Below are 21,242 nucleotides of genomic sequence, written 5' to 3'. Positions count from 1 at the left end.
GTATCGTACAGCGATATCCACGCTTTCTTTGTCCACCGTTTCCTTGGCTCTGATTGCATTTAGTTCAATTGATTCAGACTTTTCAAAAAGCATCTGGAAGATATTGGTTATTAACATGGAGCTGTTTGAAACAAGCTTTAATAAATGAAAAATAAATGTTCCTGCTGGTGTTAATGCTGTTCTCAGATGGATTAGCTGTTGTAGTTAAAGAAATGTGAATTGCGTAGGAATACATAGCATAGGAAACATAAGATGGAAATATGATTTATGTATTTTAGTATTTGTATTTACTTTGTTTATCTAGTTTTTAGACACTCTCTAACACATTGTTACACAACATCTCTGAGTGTCACACCTGGTTTTCCATCCTTCCTCTGTTCTGCAGAGCCTGACCTGAAGAAGCGAATCCGGGTGCACCTGCTCAACGCTCATGGTCTGGACGAGGCTGGGATTGACGGCGGGGGCATCTTCCGGGAGTTCCTGAACGAGCTTCTGAAGACGGGCTTCAACCCCAACCAGGGCTTCTTCAAGACCACCAACGAGGGCCTTCTCTACCCCAGCCCCAGCGCTGATATGTTGGTGGGGGACTCCTTTACCCGCCACTACTACTTCCTGGGCAGGATCCTGGGGAAGGTAACCCTCACCCATCTAGAGTCATCCATACATACATCCATACATTGATACGTACATTTGTACGTATATTCATCCATACATTCATCCATCCATCTATCCATACATTTTTCCATACATTCATCCATACATTTATACATACATTCATCCATACATTCATCCATAATATTCATCTACACTTTCACCCATCCACCAGTGTACCCAATTACAGTACATTTACATTTAGCAGATGCTTTTGTCCAGAGCGACGTACAAGGGACGTACAAGTACAGTAAAGTCTTGGTCTCACAGGCACAACCTAATTTGGATCCATTCTTTACCAGGGCTAGTCAGCTTGTTGATATGAATATTATTGACATTGTGTTGCTTCGTCCTCTGGTCATCTGTGCCGTAGTCAATGACAAAGTATCTGTGTGTGTGTGTGTGTGTGAATGGGAGTGGTGATGAGCGGCTGGTGTTGGTTGTTAGTGGTGTCTGAGTGTTGTCTGAAGAGTCTGCTTCCACCTCATTGGGCTCCAATGGAGGTAAATGTGTCTCAGTGTATCCAGGGTGGTCCAAAGGTTGTTCCAGTGAAATGAGGTGTGTTTGTGTGTGTGCATGGGTGAGTTTGCTCCGGGGACAGGAGGAAAGAGGAAAAATAAACCAAACCATGTTAATTATGTAGACACAGTGTAGCTGTGAGAACACTACGTCTTGGTGGAGACAGAGAGAGACTACATCTTTTGTGAGACGGAGAGAACAAAAGAGACAGAGAAAGAAATGTGTGAGTTCATGTGCGAGAACGTGAGCGAAATAAAACCTCCATCTATTCACTCTAATTGTTGACATTGTGAGACACCTGCTTTTTCCTCAGGGCATTTAAAGAGCTGTGAGTAACTCCGTATCGGAAAAATCCCTGGCTTTGCATGGCACACCTTTACTCTGGACACACTGAAATGTCATTCAAACTCTGGTATACTAGAGAAAGGGATGATAAGGCACTGGTCAGTGCTTAATGACCCCATTATAACAACTCATTACTATTGCATTGTGTGATTAAAGCAATAGACTGGGTAAATACAAGAGTAGGAGACATTGGCATTGCCTCCTGTTTGACAATGGGTAATGTAGTTTTAATGGACTCTTTTGGATATGAACTGATGATTGTGTTCTAATGTGGTTAGTTTTCCATGGAACTGGAGCTGGGCAGGTCTGGTCTATACAAACCTATCACATTCACTTATGGTTAGTTAATAACAGTGACGTATCGCAACTTTGCAATCCTAAGGAATATAATCATTGGACATTTAACAGACACACAGACACACAGACACACAGACACACAGACACACAGACACACAGACACACAGACACACAGACACACATGTGGGTAAAATGGGTACCATTCTCATTTGGGAGTACCAGATTAGGTAGGTATCTTACCCAGTGAGCAGGCGCCGGGTGAATGTGGGTGCAATTGTGTATGAATTGTGATGTTGTCTTCACGAGGGCCACCAAGACACACTGGAGCTGTCCTTGCAACAGCAACAATATGTTGGTAATCTCACCCGATTGGACAGGGATCAACCATTCAACACAAAGGCAGATCAATTAAGTTGATAATCCACAAATTAGTCTCATTAAATATATCAGTCTCATAAAATATATTATACTATCAATTTGGAACTCGGATTTATAATTAAATTAATAACTACAAACAAAGTTACCTTATCAATAGTATGGTTGAAGGTCATTGGAGTTCTGAATAGAAGAGGTTGACAACGTCCATTCTTGTGTAACATTAAATAAACCAGCGTATATAAATCAAAGTATTTATTACACAATGATAAAGAAATAACACACAATATGTAATCTAGCTAAATGTACCTAACTAATTAATTGAAGAAGTATATGTATGTGTAAGGGAGAGGGAGTGTGCGTGTGCGAGCGAGCGAGCTTGTAAGCTCAGAGTTGCGCTGTTAGGAGCGCGCCTGAAACTATGCGTGTGTGTGTGTGTGTTCCTTTGTCCTGACCACGTAGTTCCGCGTGCATGTGTGTGCAATCGTGAACATACATGTGTGGTGATGAAAAAGGACGAGCCTTTCTGCAGCGGGAAGTTCGATTATGAGCTTCGCGTGTGTGGCTATATGAAGGCCAATGCATTTGTAATCGTATGTGATTTAAGATGCCATGTTAGAAGAGGGAAATGGTTAGTAACGCATGCAAGTCCCGATGTATATGAGAAGCAATCATAACGTTAACCCTTACATGGTGTGGCGAAGCCAACTACCAACTAACAATGAAAGTATATAACAGTTATGTTCGGTAAACAAAACAGATACAATACATGAACAATGGCATATGTAAACAGTCCTATGCTTAGCCAGGTTGTGATTAGCTAGCTGCCCAGTCGAAGTTACCAGTCCTTTGGAAAAGTGTTGGCGCATCCGATGTTCCTGAGGCAGAGAAGTCCGTTGTCCTTGTTGTGAAGTCTTTGTTTCACTGCAGTTCAGTTCGGAGGAGTTGATCGCTCGGAATGTTGCAGTTTCCGCGAGGTCTCTGTTGTGCTTTGTTCCCGTTGCAGAGTTAGCTGCAGATCTTTGTTAGCTGCTTTGCTAAAGTTAGGTCTACTACGTTAGCGGTCAGTGTTTAGCTAACGAGAGATCTTAGGCAATTGTTTGCCGTGGTGAGAGCTTAGTCTGTTCTCTTCCATTGAGAACAAAGAGAGTTGTTTCTTCACCCTTGGAGGTGAGTAGAAGGAGAAGTGAGCCTGGCCAAGGCCAGTGGAGAGAGAGTGCGCAAAAAGAATGAATGTATCATTTCAACGCAGTTTATAGGCAAAAGTACGTCACGATTTTAACACCTTGTTTGCAGCCAATTGTCTCTGTGAAATGTCAGATAAGAAAGTCAGAGTGATAAGGGAATTGTGGGTAATGAAGTCTTTTGTTGGGCTCCACCTACATCCCCCCTTGGTCACTTGATTGCACCGGATGTGTGATCCAGTGAGCACAACTGTGCATAGTCCATGTGTGGAAAGAGTTCATTGGTGAGACAGTCAAAGTTGTAACATCAGTACTGGGCATTTGTTGATACTATCTATTCTGGCTTAGCAGGTACAAAGTCATCAAGTTACAAAGACAAAATCAAAATAAACAGTAATGACAATGACATAGCATACAACAAATAAACCAGTGGGTCATCTACTCGTCAGGGTTAGTGAGAATAGGAAAAGTTAGTGATGTCAACTTGTTAGGCTGAGATGCAGAGATAGGGGCACCTGATACAATGATAAAACCATTTCTTGAGAATCCAAGAGTGTGTTTGTTGAATCACTCAATAGATTGGATGACAATACTAACTAGTAGATGACTAGTGACTGACTAGTCTTGGCAGCCTTTGCTGTTTTTGTCCTTAAGGCATGTTCTGCTGCGGAAGGGTGTCATCTTGATCTCAAAACTTAAAGCTCAAATGGCTGTATCAAGGTTTTGTATGGCAGTATGGTAATGTCCTAAACTTGTGTTTGATGTGGACATGTGCATTACTAGCTTTGTCTGCAATGTATGAAGCTAGTGTGCTACTGCAGTAGTTTTAATGAACTAGTTCAGAATAATGGAAGTTGCTGCTGTTGCTAACAAATCCAAGTTTGGCCTATACAACTACAAGAAAAGTGAGATCCCTGAGCAAGCATTTGTCTTACTGTCAGTGCAGGGTGGCTTGTGTTGTTTGGCTCAACAGACAGTTAGTGATGAACTCTGGAGTTCATGCGCTTGGAGTGTCGTCTGACTCTTGGCTCAGGACTGTTACGCTCGGGGTAACCATAGTCAGAGGGACAGTCAGAGGCACTATCACTGTCTGTAGCCTTGCGGCCATGGTCTGAGTGTCGGTCAGTGTAATGGTAGTCATCGTCCGTCGAATCTAGGGGCAGGTCATGTTTCTGGGCCATGATTTCGGAATATGGCCTTCTGCTGCTTCTAGGGGATGTATTTCCATTACGACGCTGATGATGGACATGGCGGTTACGCTCAGTGTCCCTATGAGGCCGTTTGTCACCCCCCTTTGGTCTGTTGTGAGGGTGAACTTGTGAGGCCGTGAATTTGGGAGACGCTTTAGTATCTGAGCAGGTAGGCTCAGTTGTTTTCCCCCTTTCTTTGGAATTGACAACAGTTTCCCAAGCCATCTGTGTCATCTTCCTGATCTCATTCATTGAGGGGTTACCTTCATGCGTCATTAGGGAAACGTGAGTGCGCACACATGGGTGCAGGTTGCGCAAGAACAGAGACTTGAAGGTGGAACTCTCTTCTAAGCCTGGTGCATTCTTGCCCTGGAAGTATGCATGTCTCAAACGTTTATAAAAATCCCTAGGGTGTTCTCGACGGGTGTGTTTGACTTGGGAGGCAGCAACCAATGATGCGATCTCGTCAACAGGAGAAGAGTATTCTTCTTTTAAAGCATGACAGAGCTCGGCGTAATCATTTCTGATACGGGGAGGTTGTGCCTGAATAAACTTGTGGACTGCTTTAGAGCTGGTTTTCCACATGAGTTTAATTTTCTCCCTTTGGTTTGCATTGGGTAGGTCAGTCATGTTATTGTCTAGTTCCCTAAAGTAATCGTCAATGTGTTGATCACGGTGGTCTGGGTCAAACATTTTAATGTCCTTAGCTATGAGCTCAAGCACTTCTAGACGGGGACTCTGTAGGGTCTTTCCTGAAGAAGGCGAGACTAATCTAGCATGGGAACGGACATGTCTATCACATTCTAATGTGCTTCTCTCTGGGTGAGAGGCAGATGCTGGACAGCGGTACTCACTCTCGTGGATGTATGGAGAGGAGGCTGAACAGTCTGTACATGACCTAGTCCTGCCTTCGGAGGGAAGGGCACGGAAGAAAGTGTTATTTAACAGAGGCTGAGAAGAAGGATGGGCAGTATATCTACTGGGGAATAAACTACCTGTTTCTTCTATATCTGTTAGGGGCAAATGGGAAGTCAGGCTGTTAACTCTGTCTCTCAGTGGAGGTTGAGGAGCTGACTTCATTCCCAAGGACTGATGGTCAGTTGGGAAGTGTTCCCATCTGAATGAAGGAGGGGTAGACCTTTCACCAAGGGAGGAGTGTGAATCAGAGTAACCAGATTCACATCGGCTGAACGACTGTGGTGGGGCAGGGTGTTCTGACCTAACCTTCAGTAGCTCCTCCTTGTGTGAACAGAGTTCTAACTCTGTTGAGTGTAGGTCTCCTAGGTAGCGCATAGCTTTCTTGTTAGCTGTCTGTACCTCTTGGAGGAGACTAGCATTCTGCGCTTCTAATGCTGCATTGCACTGAAAGGCAAGGCTGGTTTGCCTGTGAAAGTTCAGTAGCAAGCATATTAACAATGGGTCTTTGGATGCAGTCTGTGCATCATACCTGTTATTTAGTAGAGAGTCTATCTCCTTCCTGCATTCACTGAAACTCAAACTGTTAATGAGTTCAGGGTAGCCGGGTTTTAGGCTTTGTGCTACGGAAGAGATAAACTGATCTACACGGGGGTTATCCATTGTTATGTTTAGCTAGAGGGGTAAGCTAAAGTAATGTAAAATAGGGTAGGTTATGAAATTACTTAGGCGCTTGGCTATGGTGTTGCAGTGGCAGACACCTTGTAGTGTAACTTGGGCAGTACACTAGCCTAACCTAGGAGTGTAATTACCTACGCAATGAGGAGTAGCTTCCTGGAATGAGGTGTAGCTACAGCGCCATCTAGTGGGTCTAGTGGGCATAAAAGTTTGGGTACACTAACTGAGATGCAGGGCAGTTACAGTTAGGGTCAGTCACAGTTACCTAAATTCAAGCTGGAACACGTGGTGGTAACAGCTAGGTACACAAGTGTTTCACAGGGCCGGTAGCTCGCTGTGGCTCTCTCTCAGTCTCTATTCCGATCACTGGCTGGAATGCATGGCAGTAACAGTCAGGTACAAGCTCTCTTTCACAGGGCCGGTGGCACGCTGTGAATTAATTAAAAATAAGGGAAACAGTTTGATTAAGCACAGTTACAGCTGACAGCTTGACAATGTTACATTGAATACGTGGTATTCAAATGCTGGACAGAAATTCACAATTCCTACAGAGTAGGTTCAACCTGAATGGCTAGCAGCAATAGCAAGTTCTAAGATTTCCAAGGTTTGTAAAAGGTGCTAATTCACTAATAAAATATCAAATAGCTTGTAAGCTCAATTTGATATATGAAGCTTTGCACTTATTTGTAAGTACAGCTAGTGCTTAGTCCTATGACAGACTAGTGGCGGTGAGTGTTACGACTTTTAGACTAGTTTAACACTAGAATATCAAATTCTGAATTTGGCCTGAAATTAAGCGGTCATTAATATTACACAAATAATGAATGATTGCCAACAGTACTATCCTCACGCAGGGGCGCCATATTATGTGGGTAAAATGGGTACCATTCTCATTTGGGAGTACCAGATTAGGTAGGTATCTTACCCAGTGAGCAGGCGCCGGGTGAATGTGGGTGCAATTGTGTATGAATTGTGATGTTGTCTTCACGAGGGCCACCAAGACACACTGGAGCTGTCCTTGCAACAGCAACAATATGTTGGTAATCTCACCCGATTGGACAGGGATCAACCATTCAACACAAAGGCAGATCAATTAAGTTGATAATCCACAAATTAGTCTCATTAAATATATCAGTCTCATAAAATATATTATACTATCAATTTGGAACTCGGATTTATAATTAAATTAATAACTACAAACAAAGTTACCTTATCAATAGTATGGTTGAAGGTCATTGGAGTTCTGAATAGAAGAGGTTGACAACGTCCATTCTTGTGTAACATTAAATAAACCAGCGTATATAAATCAAAGTATTTATTACACAATGATAAAGAAATAACACACAATATGTAATCTAGCTAAATGTACCTAACTAATTAATTGAAGAAGTATATGTATGTGTAAGGGAGAGGGAGTGTGCGTGTGCGAGCGAGCGAGCTTGTAAGCTCAGAGTTGCGCTGTTAGGAGCGCGCCTGAAACTATGCGTGTGTGTGTGTGTGTTCCTTTGTCCTGACCACGTAGTTCCGCGTGCATGTGTGTGCAATCGTGAACATACATGTGTGGTGATGAAAAAGGACGAGCCTTTCTGCAGCGGGAAGTTCGATTATGAGCTTCGCGTGTGTGGCTATATGAAGGCCAATGCATTTGTAATCGTATGTGATTTAAGATGCCATGTTAGAAGAGGGAAATGGTTAGTAACGCATGCAAGTCCCGATGTATATGAGAAGCAATCATAACGTTAACCCTTACATGGTGTGGCGAAGCCAACTACCAACTAACAATGAAAGTATATAACAGTTATGTTCGGTAAACAAAACAGATACAATACATGAACAATGGCATATGTAAACAGTCCTATGCTTAGCCAGGTTGTGATTAGCTAGCTGCCCAGTCGAAGTTACCAGTCCTTTGGAAAAGTGTTGGCGCATCCGATGTTCCTGAGGCAGAGAAGTCCGTTGTCCTTGTTGTGAAGTCTTTGTTTCACTGCAGTTCAGTTCGGAGGAGTTGATCGCTCGGAATGTTGCAGTTTCCGCGAGGTCTCTGTTGTGCTTTGTTCCCGTTGCAGAGTTAGCTGCAGATCTTTGTTAGCTGCTTTGCTAAAGTTAGGTCTACTACGTTAGCGGTCAGTGTTTAGCTAACGAGAGATCTTAGGCAATTGTTTGCCGTGGTGAGAGCTTAGTCTGTTCTCTTCCATTGAGAACAAAGAGAGTTGTTTCTTCACCCTTGGAGGTGAGTAGAAGGAGAAGTGAGCCTGGCCAAGGCCAGTGGAGAGAGAGTGCGCAAAAAGAATGAATGTATCATTTCAACGCAGTTTATAGGCAAAAGTACGTCACGATTTTAACACCTTGTTTGCAGCCAATTGTCTCTGTGAAATGTCAGATAAGAAAGTCAGAGTGATAAGGGAATTGTGGGTAATGAAGTCTTTTGTTGGGCTCCACCTACACACAGACACACAGACACACAGACACACAGACACACAGACACACAGACACACAGACACACAGACACACAGACACACGCGTGTCCTCCTTTGCCCCCTAGTGGTAAGTGTGTGGCTGTAGCTTATTCATGTGACCCCCCTCTCTGGATTGATGGGAGAGGTCAAGGGTTAGAGTTCAGGTTCAGTGGGTGAAGCTAGTCGATGACTGGCAGTCTGGTCTGCCTGATTTATACCCCTCTTCACAGTAAGCTTGTATGTCTAGCCTTTTATTTAATTTTTTTTACTATGAAGCGCTAAGTAGTCAACAAAAACCTTAACACATTTAACAGGTTTGTTTGACAACAGTGTAACTATTTGACTTTCAAAACATCAAGAGGTCATGCGTTATGACCAAGAATGCTTGTGTTTGTTGGTGAGTTTCATTAAAAGAGCGCAAATTACAAGGAGGTGTGTGTTGTTAAAAAATACCAATCAAGCCGTGTGTGTGTGTGTGTGTGTGTGTGTGTGTGTGTGTGTGAGCTCAGAATCATGCTTGGTCATTTCTGTCCCCAAGGCTCAGGCTTACCTGCCAGGAGCTCTCGGCCCCATTAACCCAGGCAGCGATCTGTCCTCTGCTTTGCCCCGCGGCCTCTTCCCTGTCAAGCAGTGTGCTATTTATTAACCTCTAATGTTTTTAAATTTCCCTGACCTGGCACACCAGCCTTCTGTACGTGGAGGTGCCACAGATAGTGGTGCTGATGGCAGGATGGATGAGGAGAGGGACAGATGGTAATTAAGGGGGGGCAGGAATTAGCTCATGACAGCTACACCCCCCCCACCCCCAGCCCCTCAGTCCGACTAGTCCATTAGCCGATGATTCCAGCGCATTGTTTGTGTAGCTGTCCTGCGAGGCCAGCGCTAAATCAGCCAGGCTAGAGGGGGAGAGGGGAGGGGCGGGGGCATGTGGAGGGGCCACACATAAATAAGCAGCCCAGGCCACCCTGGTAATGGAGTTTTGATCTGTTTTACAGTCAGGAGCATCTCGGCCTCTTACACACACTCTTTACCGCTCCATGCTCTCTCTCTTCCTATCTCTCTCCCCCTCTCTCCTCTCTCTACCTCCTCTCTCTATCTCTCCTCTTTTTCTCTTTCTATCTATTTCTCTCTCTTTCTCTTTCTCTCTCTCTCTCTTTCTCTCTCTCTCCTCTCTTTTGCTCTCTCTCTCTCTCCTCTCTCCCTCTCCCTCCTCTCTCTCACTGTATCAGAGGCTATTCACCGATAAGTACACCCCTCCTCTTTTCTTCGGCTGGACATGCCGGAATCTTCTCTGGTGAGAAATGGCCAGTCAGCGGGCTTGCACCCTATCCACCCCGCCTATTCCCCTCCCTTCCTCCCTGCCTGATCTCCCCAAGCCCTTTCCCCACTAATGGCAGAGGCAATTAAGGTGAGGAAATTAATTTGAATTTGACTTTCAATTAACCCCCTCTCTCTCTCTCTCCATAAATATAGTCCAAAGTGGCAGAGTGAGTGGTGGAACTGTATTGATATTTGTTTAGCACCATTATAAAGGGAAGGGATATAGATTAGAATGGCATCATTGGGGCAGAATGTGGCTTTTAATCTCATTTGAATGTTGAGACTGACGTACGCACGCTCACACACACATGCGAAGACACACACTCACTTTATCTCTCTCACACACACACACACACACACACACACAGACTCACTGTCATACACACTCACACTCATGCTCATACACACATATACACTTACTCACTCACTCACTCACACACGCGCTCACACACTCACTTTCACCCACACATCACTCTCTCACACACACACACACGCTCACTGACACACACACACACACACTCTCTCTCTCTCACACACACACACACACGCTCGCTCGCTCTCTCACACACTCACTCACTCACTCACTCACTCTCTCACACACACACACACACACACGCATACAGATACACACACATATAAATATATATATATATACAGTATATATATATTTATATATACCTACATATCAGTTTGCGACAGTTTGCGATTCACTGTCCATTACATTTCTCTCCATTCACTGGAGGTCAGAGGTAATGTATCAAAGTCGGGTTTGAGTGTGATGCATTGTGGTAAGGATGATGTGTGTGTGTGTGTGTGTGAGTGTGTGGGTGTGGGTGTGTCAGAGTCAGACACAATGTCACTCTGTAAAATAGGACTCAGGCTGGAGACCGAAATGGCTGTTATTAATTTTCCTCCTTGAAATAAAACAACAGCGGCCTGTAAGGAGTCGGTCATATAGCTTTTACCTCATGGTCATATAAGTTTATCGATGTCAGACACTCAGACTCATACTGGTGACTCATTGTTTGTTAATGTGTATTGATTGCTTTTATGCCATCATTTCAAAATATGGGATTTCATTATTTCACTGATGATTGACGTCAGTACACACCATATTTTCACCCTCCTATTGTAACAAAGACAAAAGAAAGTTACAAAGTGAACTTGTGGGACTATTTAGATATTATTTTCAGGTTTAAGACTTTAAAGAGTTATTCTGTGGGCTCTGTATCCATATTCCCTCCCCTTCCTCTATCATTCTCCCTTTCCCTGTTTCTCTCTCCTTTTTGCCTCTTGCTGTTTCTGCCCTGTTTAGTTTCTCTGTGCCTGAACCCCTCTCTTCATCCTCCACTCCCTCTCTTTGCCTGTACCCGACTCTTCATCCTCCACTCCATTTCAGTCGGGTCGTCCCTCTCTTTCGCTCTCATGCTTTTGTAGAAGCATTAGGCCAAATCTACCAGTTTTACAGCTCTGCATTAAAGCTGCCCAGATCAAACGTCCTGCCAACCTTCACCACACACACACTTAGACACACACACACACACACACACACTCAGGCACATACAAACTCATTACGGACCTCCTCCCTCCCCCCCAACCCTGTATATTTTACAGGTCTCCTTAACATCACACAAGTGCCTTGCATGCTTTCACTGAGCACCCCCCTCTTCCAATATCCCACTCTCTCCATCTCTCCCTTTCTCTCTCTCTCTCTCTCTCTCTCTCTCTCTCTCTCTCTCTCTCTCTCATTCATTTCTCTTTCCAAACTTTGTAGAAAAAGTTGGGGGGCGTGTGAGTGAGTAAGTGAGCAGGCAAGCGAGTGTTTCAGGGACAGACAGAGAAAGAGTGAGAGAAGGTTACAAACTCCTGATTGATAGTGATGCGTTTGGAGACGCATTATATTTTTATTGATTCTTAATGTTGTAAATTAACAAATTAGCCTGGCAGCTAACAGAAGGCCCCGGAGCCGCTGTCGCCGTTTACCTCGCTCACCGCGTCCGCATTTGCATTAATTGCGTTGCCACGGCACTCACTTATATTAAAAGGCCCAGGCCCATAATTAATCCTTCCTGCACCCATTTTTACATCCCAAGTCATTTTGGCACAATTTCTGGCAATAAACAGACATAAATAACACACACACACACACACACACACACACACACACACACACCCGGTGTGAAAATGCGCTCCTGCTTTTCCCTTGCGTCCTTTACGCTACTGTTTCCCGGCAGCACAGGTTATTGATAGTTTTCAATCGGGGATGGTGGGCGGGGGGGGGGTGGAATGCATATGTTCTCCAAACGACTCGGCCAGAGTGTGTGAAAAATGCTAAGTGGATTATTTTGCATTAAAGAAATCACGCCTGTTTTTCCCCCCCTCCCTTCATCCTTCGCTCTGTTTTGAAGTAGCACGATTAACCTGTGTTTAGAAAATACAGGGGTGATTTACGGACACCGCATGTGTGTTTAAAGATGCATGCATTATGGAAATCTGCCTGAATTTATAATCCATTTAGCTGATGTGTCTCGGTGAGGGTGGGCCGTTTAGTGCAATCATTTATAAAAGGCCCCCTGTATATTTTAATGTGATCCAGTCTGCTCTTTTGAGGACTATTCCAGTACATTAGCTTTGGGCTTTATGACTCACCTGCTCCCAGTCACTGCTTGATGGTGCTCTGGGTCAAGGTGAGGATTAACATTTATAAAGTTTGAGCTGGCTGGCGTTCTCCAGGCCTTTTGTGAAGAGGTTGGGGGGGGGGGGGGGGGGGGGGGGCACTTTTGATGGATTGCCTTCCAAGTCCTTAGTGTGTGAGCAATGGTCTGGTTTTAACGTCTGTCAGGTTGTGTGTGTGTGTGTGTGTGTGTGTGTGTGTGTGTGTGTGTGTGTGTGTGGTAGTGATGATGGGCAGCGCTCTCGTACTATAGACTTTGTAATGATCTGTGGTGTTCTCTTGTATACCGCTGCTTAGATGACTGCTGGTGTCTTTTGGCCTACATGTTGCCTTGTCATATTCCTCACATATGTATTCAAATGGATTAAAACAGCAGTAAAAAGAGTTTTAGTCAAAAACTAGCATTCTAACTACTGAAAGGCATGCAAACCCAAACCTTACAATTACCTAAACAACAGTACTCTATAAGGCCTTTATCAGTGCCAACTTTGATCTAAGTCATGTCTTTTGGTGATATTTTTGACGATGTCGTGCTGTGAAAGCACGTGGTGGTCCGGCTCAGATCACAGAACTGTCCAGTACACAGCCTTGGCAGCTAGTTAGAGTAACATGTTTGTTTATCTGTCCTTCACATGACCATATACCATAACATATTTGTTGTATGCTGTCTCGTTAAATAACAAACAGTGTAAATGTGGTTTCTTCTCTCTGACACTGTAGGCCCTGTATGAGAACATGCTGGTGGAGTTGCCGTTTGCCAGTTTCTTCCTGTCCAAACTGCTGGGCACGAGTGCGGACGTGGATATTCATCACCTGGCCTCGCTGGACCCGGAGATGTACCGGAACCTTCTGTTCCTGAAGAGCTACGAGGAAGATGTGGAGGACCTGGGACTTAACTTCACCATCGTCAACAACGACCTTGGGGAGGCTCAGGTGAGGAGGGAGAATGAAACGCATGGAGGGATGGAGAAAAAAAAAAGATTTTTGTTTTGTTTTTTGGTCCACCTCTGTAAAAAAAAACCTTATATAATACCTTTACATAATTAATCTGACTTTGTGATGTTCAGTTTGATTCCTGATTATTCCTTTGTCTCTCTCTCTCTCTCTCTCTCTTTTCATTTTTGTCAGCCTCCTCTTACTCTTTATTCACCTCTGTCTTGTTCCCTCTTTTCGGTTGCTGTTAATGATTGATCCTGGCACTGTGTGCCTGCATTCTGAGCTGTGAAAGATAAAGCACGTCCTCTCTCTGTCCCTGGCCCCCGCGCGCTCTGCTGTGGGATTGGTGTCGGGTGCAGTGTGGCAGCTAGAAAGAACGCCTCTGTTGACCATCACACACTCGCCAGCTGTGAGAACACATCAGAGCACCAATTATCAAGAAGCTGCCACTGATAAACCAGTAGTCACCACCTCTCTCTTTTTTTTTCTCTCACACACACACACACACACACACACACACACACACACACACACACACACACACACACACACACTCTCACTCATTCTGTCACACACACACACACACACACACACACACCCACAATACCCCTGTCTCTCTCTCTCTCTCTAATGCATACACACACACACACACACAAATATGTACAGACACACCTCCATTACTTCTTTCTTCACCCAGTCACAAGTTTACCTGATTCACTGAGAGAGGAGTGATTGGTGGTTTGGGGCGGGGGGGGAATTCATCAGAGGAGGCTGTGTCCCCTGTGTGGCACCCTGAGCTGGGTTGGCCGACTACCCACAGCCCCTGTTTGCACAGGGCCTTGCGTCTTATTGGCTTTTCTGTAAATAGGCCACAAAATGGCCTCCCCCTGTCGATAGGGTTTGTGAAAGGACACCGCAGAGGCGATATGGGAAGCCATTTGTGGGAGATTAGGCACACTCAGGAGCCCTGCCCTGCCAGTGCCCTCTGCAAGAGAGACACGGCCATGATAAATGTTCCACAAAGCCATCAGAAACACGCGCAGTAACTGAGGAACATGCCTCGTGCTCCGCTATTCTGGCGAAGGACGTGTTGGCGCCGCGTTGGCGCCGCGTTTGATCTGAATCTTAGCGCATTTGCAAAAATCATGGTCTTGGTAGATATTTGCCTTCAGAAAACATATTAAATGTGAATACCTCTCCCTCCACGTGGTCTCAAGAGTGCAGTGATTAATGCTGCAAACCTTTTCCACCGATATTCTGACTGGAAATCTGTTCATATAATCAGGGTTAAAAAGTCAAGATGGCTGCTCGCCATTCCATTATACCAGACCCCTCCCATCCTTGCACACACATATACACACACACACCATAAGCATTGAGATGGAGATTGAATGGGAGCTTTGAGCCTTCTTGTGCAGGTCTGCCGAGGTGCCTGACCCCCCTCCAGATCTGCCACACTAAAGTTAATTGGATGTGTCTCTCCTGGTCATTGTGTGCCAAACACTGAGAGGCCCAGCTGTCTCTGGTCTCTTGACTGCAGAGTCCAGCCACTGCTAAACATTCTACTTCTGAGCCCCCCTCCCTCCCTCCCCTTCCCTTCAAAGAAGAAACAACCGTAAAGCTATGCAGCCACAGTCAACAAGCTTGTGACCAGAAGTGTCTGTTCATATCATATGCTTTAGCCAGCATGGCATATTTTGTTGTAAAAGATTGTGCATTTGCCGGAGTTTTAGACTCAGAGGCTTAGGAAATAGGGACATGTACCCCCCAATCTCTGTGGATCCTCCAGCCTCCACTAAAATCCATAATGCATGAAGTATATTGTATATTTTATTGATAAGCAGGCGGTCGCTCAAACGCATCGAAACAATGGGAACAGAGCATTGACTGTAGAAGGAGAGAGAAATGAACAAATAGACTAGACTCGTCTCGTAGAGCCATTGCTTAAATAATCATCTTGTTTCATGGTAAGGACTAGGCTATTACTTCACTTCATGCATTTCTGTCGTCCTTCTCGCCCCAAAATGCATAAACAGTGCGAGTTCATGGTGAATTACCTCCAGTGGTGACACCCCCGGAACCCCCTATCATTTTTTCCTGCTACAAAAAAAGACTAGATCAATCTCGGCTCAACTGTAAAAACGATAGTGCTTCGCTGCTTCTGCAAAACTGTAGTTTCTTCCCTCATCTATGGTTCCCAAGCAGGAGAGTTTTAACAGCTGTTGACTACATCACATTAGAATAATTTTGATACAAGCGTGATCGTGTTCAAAGTTGCAATTGTAGCCTACACTTAATCAGACAGGTAGGTTTTGGATGTCACATTATCTCATACCGGTTTGGTACCCCCAACACTTTCCCCTAACACTTTCCTGTTTAAACTCCCGTCTTGGTCCTTGTGACATATTGTACCATGTATATAAATGTACATAGTTGGCAACCACAGCTTTTATCTTTGACGAGTAAGTGGATCAAGGATGGCATGCCAACTCTGCAATAGGAAATAAAGTGCCTATTTTCACCAGTAATGCTGTTAAGCCAGTGGGCGTTGTGTGGAAACATGGGTGATGGTTCCTAAAATGCCCCATTTGCTTCCCTTACCCTTAACTGATGGGCTCTCACAGAGTGGTTGTTTGTGTGCCTGTTGTTTCCAGGTGGTTGAGCTTAAGCCGGGCGGCAAGGACGTCCCAGTGACCACGGCAAACCGGATAGCCTACATCCATTTAGTGGCAGATTACCGCTTGAACAAACAGATCCGGCCGCACTGCCTGGCCTTTCGGCAGGGCCTGGCCAATGTGGTCAACCTGGAGTGGCTACGCATGTTTGACCAGCAGGAAATACAGGTGCGGGGTGGGGGGGGGCAGTCTGTCATTCACACACACACACACACACACACACACACACACACACACACACACACACAACATTATCCGAATAGATACACAGCTTGGAATAACACTCAAAGAAAGCATCTAACACGTAAAGTAACTGGCTAGCATACAACATGACCACAGACTTGGACAGACACACATAGTCAAGAAATCACATTGTTGTAAAACCGTTGCTTTGTCCCGTGTGAATCACTAGATCTGGATCCCTTCCCTCCTCCACGAGTACTTACTTGTCTGTCTCTCTGCTCTCTTAGGTGCTGATCTCTGGTGCTCATGTACCAATTTGCCTTGATGACCTAAAGAAGTTCACTAACTATTCAGGTACGCCCTTTTGATTCAAATGTCAAGGATAGTCATTCTACTTAAAAATACTTTAAATATTTTTAGTAAATGTCTGTAAAGTTAACGTACATTTACAAAGTGGAGTTAAACTGTAACTGTAAAGGCCTGGTCTTGGGTAGTTGTTGACCACTGGCCTATGGCGACTCACCTGCTAAAGGAATTCTTCTCACCTTCAGGTGGTTACGCAGCCACCCACCCAGTGATTACGATCTTCTGGGAGGTCGTGGAGAGTTTCACGGATGACGAGAAGAGGAAACTGCTGAAGTTTGTCACCAGCTGTTCACGCCCGCCGCTGCTTGGCTTCAAGGTCAGAGTTCACGCCGAGTTCAGCCAGAGTTCAGTGGTTGCGCCTTATTTTCCCTTGTGAAGCCTCCTCCATTGTTGCACCTCCTGTTATCCTGTTATCGATGTTGATTTTTTAGTGCACTGTGGAGGCCAGCAATTCCACCACTGTGTGTATGTGTGTGCAGTTGCAGTTGTGGTGGGGTGTTAGGGAGTGCTAGCCGTTAATGGGCATGTAATGAAAGCAGCTCTCCTGATAAAGTCTCAGAGCGATCATTTCCCCATCATGCAGCGATAAGGCCCAGTAGGATTAGCGCTTATCTTCCCCAGCTACCGGAGCTCTTCGGGGGCTGCGACCTGCCGCATTATAACATGATTTGAGGCTTTGCCTGTCTCCGACTCCAGTTTCAGCGCCGCCACACTGAGGGCAGCATGAACTCAAATTGACACCTGTGGTGAAATGGATGCCATTTTGTGTCACTCCTTGGAAAGGTCTCCCACCTTCCCACCCTATACGTGGTTAAATACTAACCCGTCTGAATAGACACCTCACAAGTTTGAAGTTGACAAGTTCAAGATGTAGGCGTGTCGACGTGTTATACCCAAAGCTTGTAGCTCCCGAAACACAGCAGAGTGAATGGCAATGTTTAAAATGTTTGGTACAACCAGAGATTTTAAAGTATCTTTACAATCAGCTTTTTATGCATAGCATTGAAAGTGTTGGTAACTGTTGTCTGCAGTGACATTGTAAATCATGATTTTTAACTTTGCTTTTGTTCTTTTCTGGCGCTGACGACTCCTAACAGACAGCATGAAGGTGTTTTATATTGGAATTCCATTACTGTGTCATTAACTGTCAATTTCTGTTATAAAGCGCACTCTCCTTCCTTAATCTCCTGATTGAATAGGACACTAAAACCATGGGGAAGATGACAGAAAAAAATCTCCACTGAAATCCATTAGCCGTTTAATACCTTACTTAGCCTAACCAGGCTCTATAATTGTCGTTTGATCGGTTTTATTAGGGGTGTTTATGGCCGCCATTAGGTTAAAAACAGCAAAGAGCTCTTCTCCTCTTAGGGGGAAAAAATGTTTCAGGGAGACTTTTTTTTATAAAGATACAGGTACGTGCTCCTCCCCTAAGTCAGCAAGTGTACCTGTTTTTAATGAATTTGACTTTGGGAGGGACGGCACAAGAGAGATGGAAGGAGAGATGGAGAGGGAAAAAAGGAGAGCGTGAATGAGAGCGGCGATTGGAGGGAGATATGCCCTCTGACCCCTCCTGCCTTTGCAGCCAGCACAGCCTTAATTAGGTGCCGTTAAACGTCCCAGAATTCATTACGGGAGAAATAGCCCTGTCAAGAGAAACCATTTAAAAAAGATGATGGAAACCTTTTTCTCAAAATTATCGCCTGCACCATGACATTTCCCCAATAACCAACGATAGTTTAATACGGTAATTGTCAGAAAAATTGGCTTGTTAAAGTGAAGCAGCCCCCCCCTCAGCCATCCGCCCACCCCAGAAGCGTTAAACGGGGTTCGTTTTGGGGACTGCCCACTTCGCCAGGCCGTCTCCGGGGGGCTGCTGGGATTCGTCTGTCCAACAGGGTGGAGGGCAGTGCAGCAAACGGGGGGTCAGTCCATCTGCAATCAGAGGAGAGGTGAGGGGGTCACAAGCTCTCAAGCAGGAAGAGATTAGGTGAAACACGACCAAATGAACACAGATTGGTGTGCAATTAAGGGGGGCAGCCTCAATCAAACCAGCTTTGTCACCGTGAGCCGCCAGAAGTCAACTGCCTTACCAATCATCATCATGTACATAGATGTAGACACCTTGATTTAGAAGAACTAGCTGGTCCGTTCAGCTGAAGCACTAAATCAAATATGATAGTAGCTTCCAGCCAGTAGCCTTTGTGTTTCCATTGGTGATTCTATTTGTGGAAGAAAGAAAACCTGAAAAACATTATTGCTTTGATAACAACAGTCTTGTCCATCGGCCAATACATATTTATATATATCCTTTGGGGATATGGCATCTGGTCACAGTAGTTAGAGAGTGGCCGGAGCCTTCAGTGAGTCCTGTGTGTTTGTGTTTATGTCTGTAGGAGCTGTACCCGGCCTTTTGTATCCACAATGGCGGCACTGATCTGGAGAGACTACCGACTGCCAGCACCTGCATGAACCTGCTGAAGCTCCCGGAGTTCTGTGACCAGCACCTGATGAGGAACAAGCTGCTCTACGCCATCGAGTCCTCGGCAGGCTTCGAGCTCAGCTGAGGAAGGGCCTCGGGGGGTGTTGCCATGGCAACCCTACAGACCTGGACAGGGAGTGAAGTTGGTGTTGGGTTTTGGTGGTGGTTGTTGTGGTTGTGGTGGTCAGCAAACACCACTGTCACAACAATAACTGGAGCAGAAACGTGATCGGACAGGCTGTGCTTGTCTGAAAGACTGCAGTTGTTGGCTGAGGACATGAAAAACTCACCAGTCAGAGCACAGATATCTTTGGGTGTTTTTTGGAAGTTGTGACTGTTGAAGCACTCTAAAAGGCACTAGGCGGACATGACATAATGGGGGAAAGGACATTTAGACATTTTATTTTAAGATGATGTAACGTGTATTTTAAAGAAAACCTATGTATAAAAAAAATGGAATGGCTACTATAGATTTTAGTTGCTTTTGTGCAAAACCTACATCCTACAGCCAAGATTACACTTCTGGGAGTTTGCACGCTAAAAATAAAATGTAAAACCTTATACCTGTCCAATGGCAAATTCACCAAAGATTTAGCTGTTCTACCACAACCAGATGCTTTTCTGCCTTGTTAACAGAAATCCTCAAGTTTGTGATGCTAAAGCAAGAACTGAAGCTGACACAAGCAGACATACGTAGATATCTAGGACATGCTAACACATAGGCCTCAGTGATATTTGTCACAGACCACCGAAGGAAAAGCCTTGAACACTTAGCTGTTTTAGTGCTGGTCTGCACTGAATGGCTGAAGATCAGACAGGATAGCACAGGGGGTTAAACATGTTAGCGATGCTAACGGAAGATGCTGGTCAAGATTTACCGCTCACTCAAACAGGCGGTTGGAGCACGTTCAAGCATTAAATGGTCGGAGGTCATGGAGCAGTAGGCCTTTGGGGACGGTTTCAGATGCTGATGCTGCAGAGAGCAGGCACCGTGCCGCTCACCCACCAGGGGCTACTTAAAGCTCCTCTCAAAGTCTGCATGACTGAAGAATTAACCAACAATAGCAGATATTTTATGTGATTTCCATATTGGTAATTAATATGACAATTATTAATTGCCATCATGATGTTTTCTGTCTTTCTAAGCATTCTTTACCATGTCAAGCAAGGTTTAAGACTGAGGATCTTGCCCAACATAAGCACGTTTTGTGGTGGCAGTGTGGCCAATGGTATTTGCCCATAGTACATGTTAACACGTTTTCTGCGTGCTACTACTTTGCACAGTGTGTTTGTACAGATTGTATTTCCCCTTGGCCATGATCCCCTTGTGTTTGGGATGAAGGCTGAATCCTGAAGTCAGCTGCTTAACAGTCCATGTGCCCTGAAATAGTTTGTCTTGAAGTAACAGTCCCTTCCCTACAGAGTGTGGATATCTGTGTACCCATACCATGGGAGGAAGAGTGTAAATGGATATGATTAAAAGTTGTTTTTAGGTTTTTTTTTTTTTGCAATTATGGATCGAGTGGTCTTTTGTGCTTCTGCGTGACAAGGAGGTCGATTTTGCAACGTGAAAATGTGTTGCGAGGGAAATCTTCATTGGGAGTTTAATGGCCTCTGACATATAATTAAAGAAACATCCAGTTAAGAAGCACTGAGCTGGGCTATCCACCCCCCTCTATCAGACACATTACTGCTCAGACGCAAATTAAGATTGTGTGCTTTCATCATAAATCTGATGCCACCCAGAGTATGAGGAGGAGGGGAAGAAATGTTTCATCTGTCATCTTTGGACCATTTCCACCAATCTCTGTAAAGGCAAAGCAATGATTCCTCCTGTCCTATGACAGAAAGGCTAGCATTGAAGGGGGGAAGCCCAAGGAGAGTTAATTGGGTCTTAAATAGCCAAGTTGATCTGAGTGATTCATCTCAACTGCAGTTACATATATTTAGGTCCATTATGGCTATAATGGATGAGCTCACAATACTACTGGAGATT

General features: G+C 44.7%; 1 protein-coding gene across 3 annotated transcripts in view; it reads left to right on the top strand.

The window, feature by feature from the left end:
- The window catches only part of ube3c (ubiquitin protein ligase E3C), a 43,833-nt gene extending 23,046 nt beyond the window's left edge, over positions 1-20,787 (top strand). For all 3 annotated transcript variants that reach the window (XM_080855551.1, XM_080855550.1, XM_080855549.1), the window contains exons 19-24: positions 386-633; positions 13,325-13,537; positions 16,195-16,383; positions 16,686-16,752; positions 16,950-17,080; positions 19,161-20,787. In XM_080855551.1, coding sequence (XP_080711677.1) covers positions 386-633; positions 13,325-13,537; positions 16,195-16,383; positions 16,686-16,752; positions 16,950-17,080; positions 19,161-19,331 — 1,019 coding nt within the window. In that variant the 3' untranslated portion in view covers positions 19,332-20,787. The remainder of the gene's footprint in view (positions 1-385; positions 634-13,324; positions 13,538-16,194; positions 16,384-16,685; positions 16,753-16,949; positions 17,081-19,160) is intronic.
- Positions 20,788-21,242: the final 455 nt, after the last annotated feature.

Source organism: Sprattus sprattus (genome assembly GCF_963457725.1).
Source record: "Sprattus sprattus genome assembly, chromosome: 17".
Taxonomy (NCBI): Eukaryota; Metazoa; Chordata; class Actinopteri; order Clupeiformes; family Clupeidae; genus Sprattus; species Sprattus sprattus.
The sequence above is the reverse complement of the archived record's forward strand: the minus strand, read 5'-3'. Positions and strand labels throughout refer to the sequence as shown.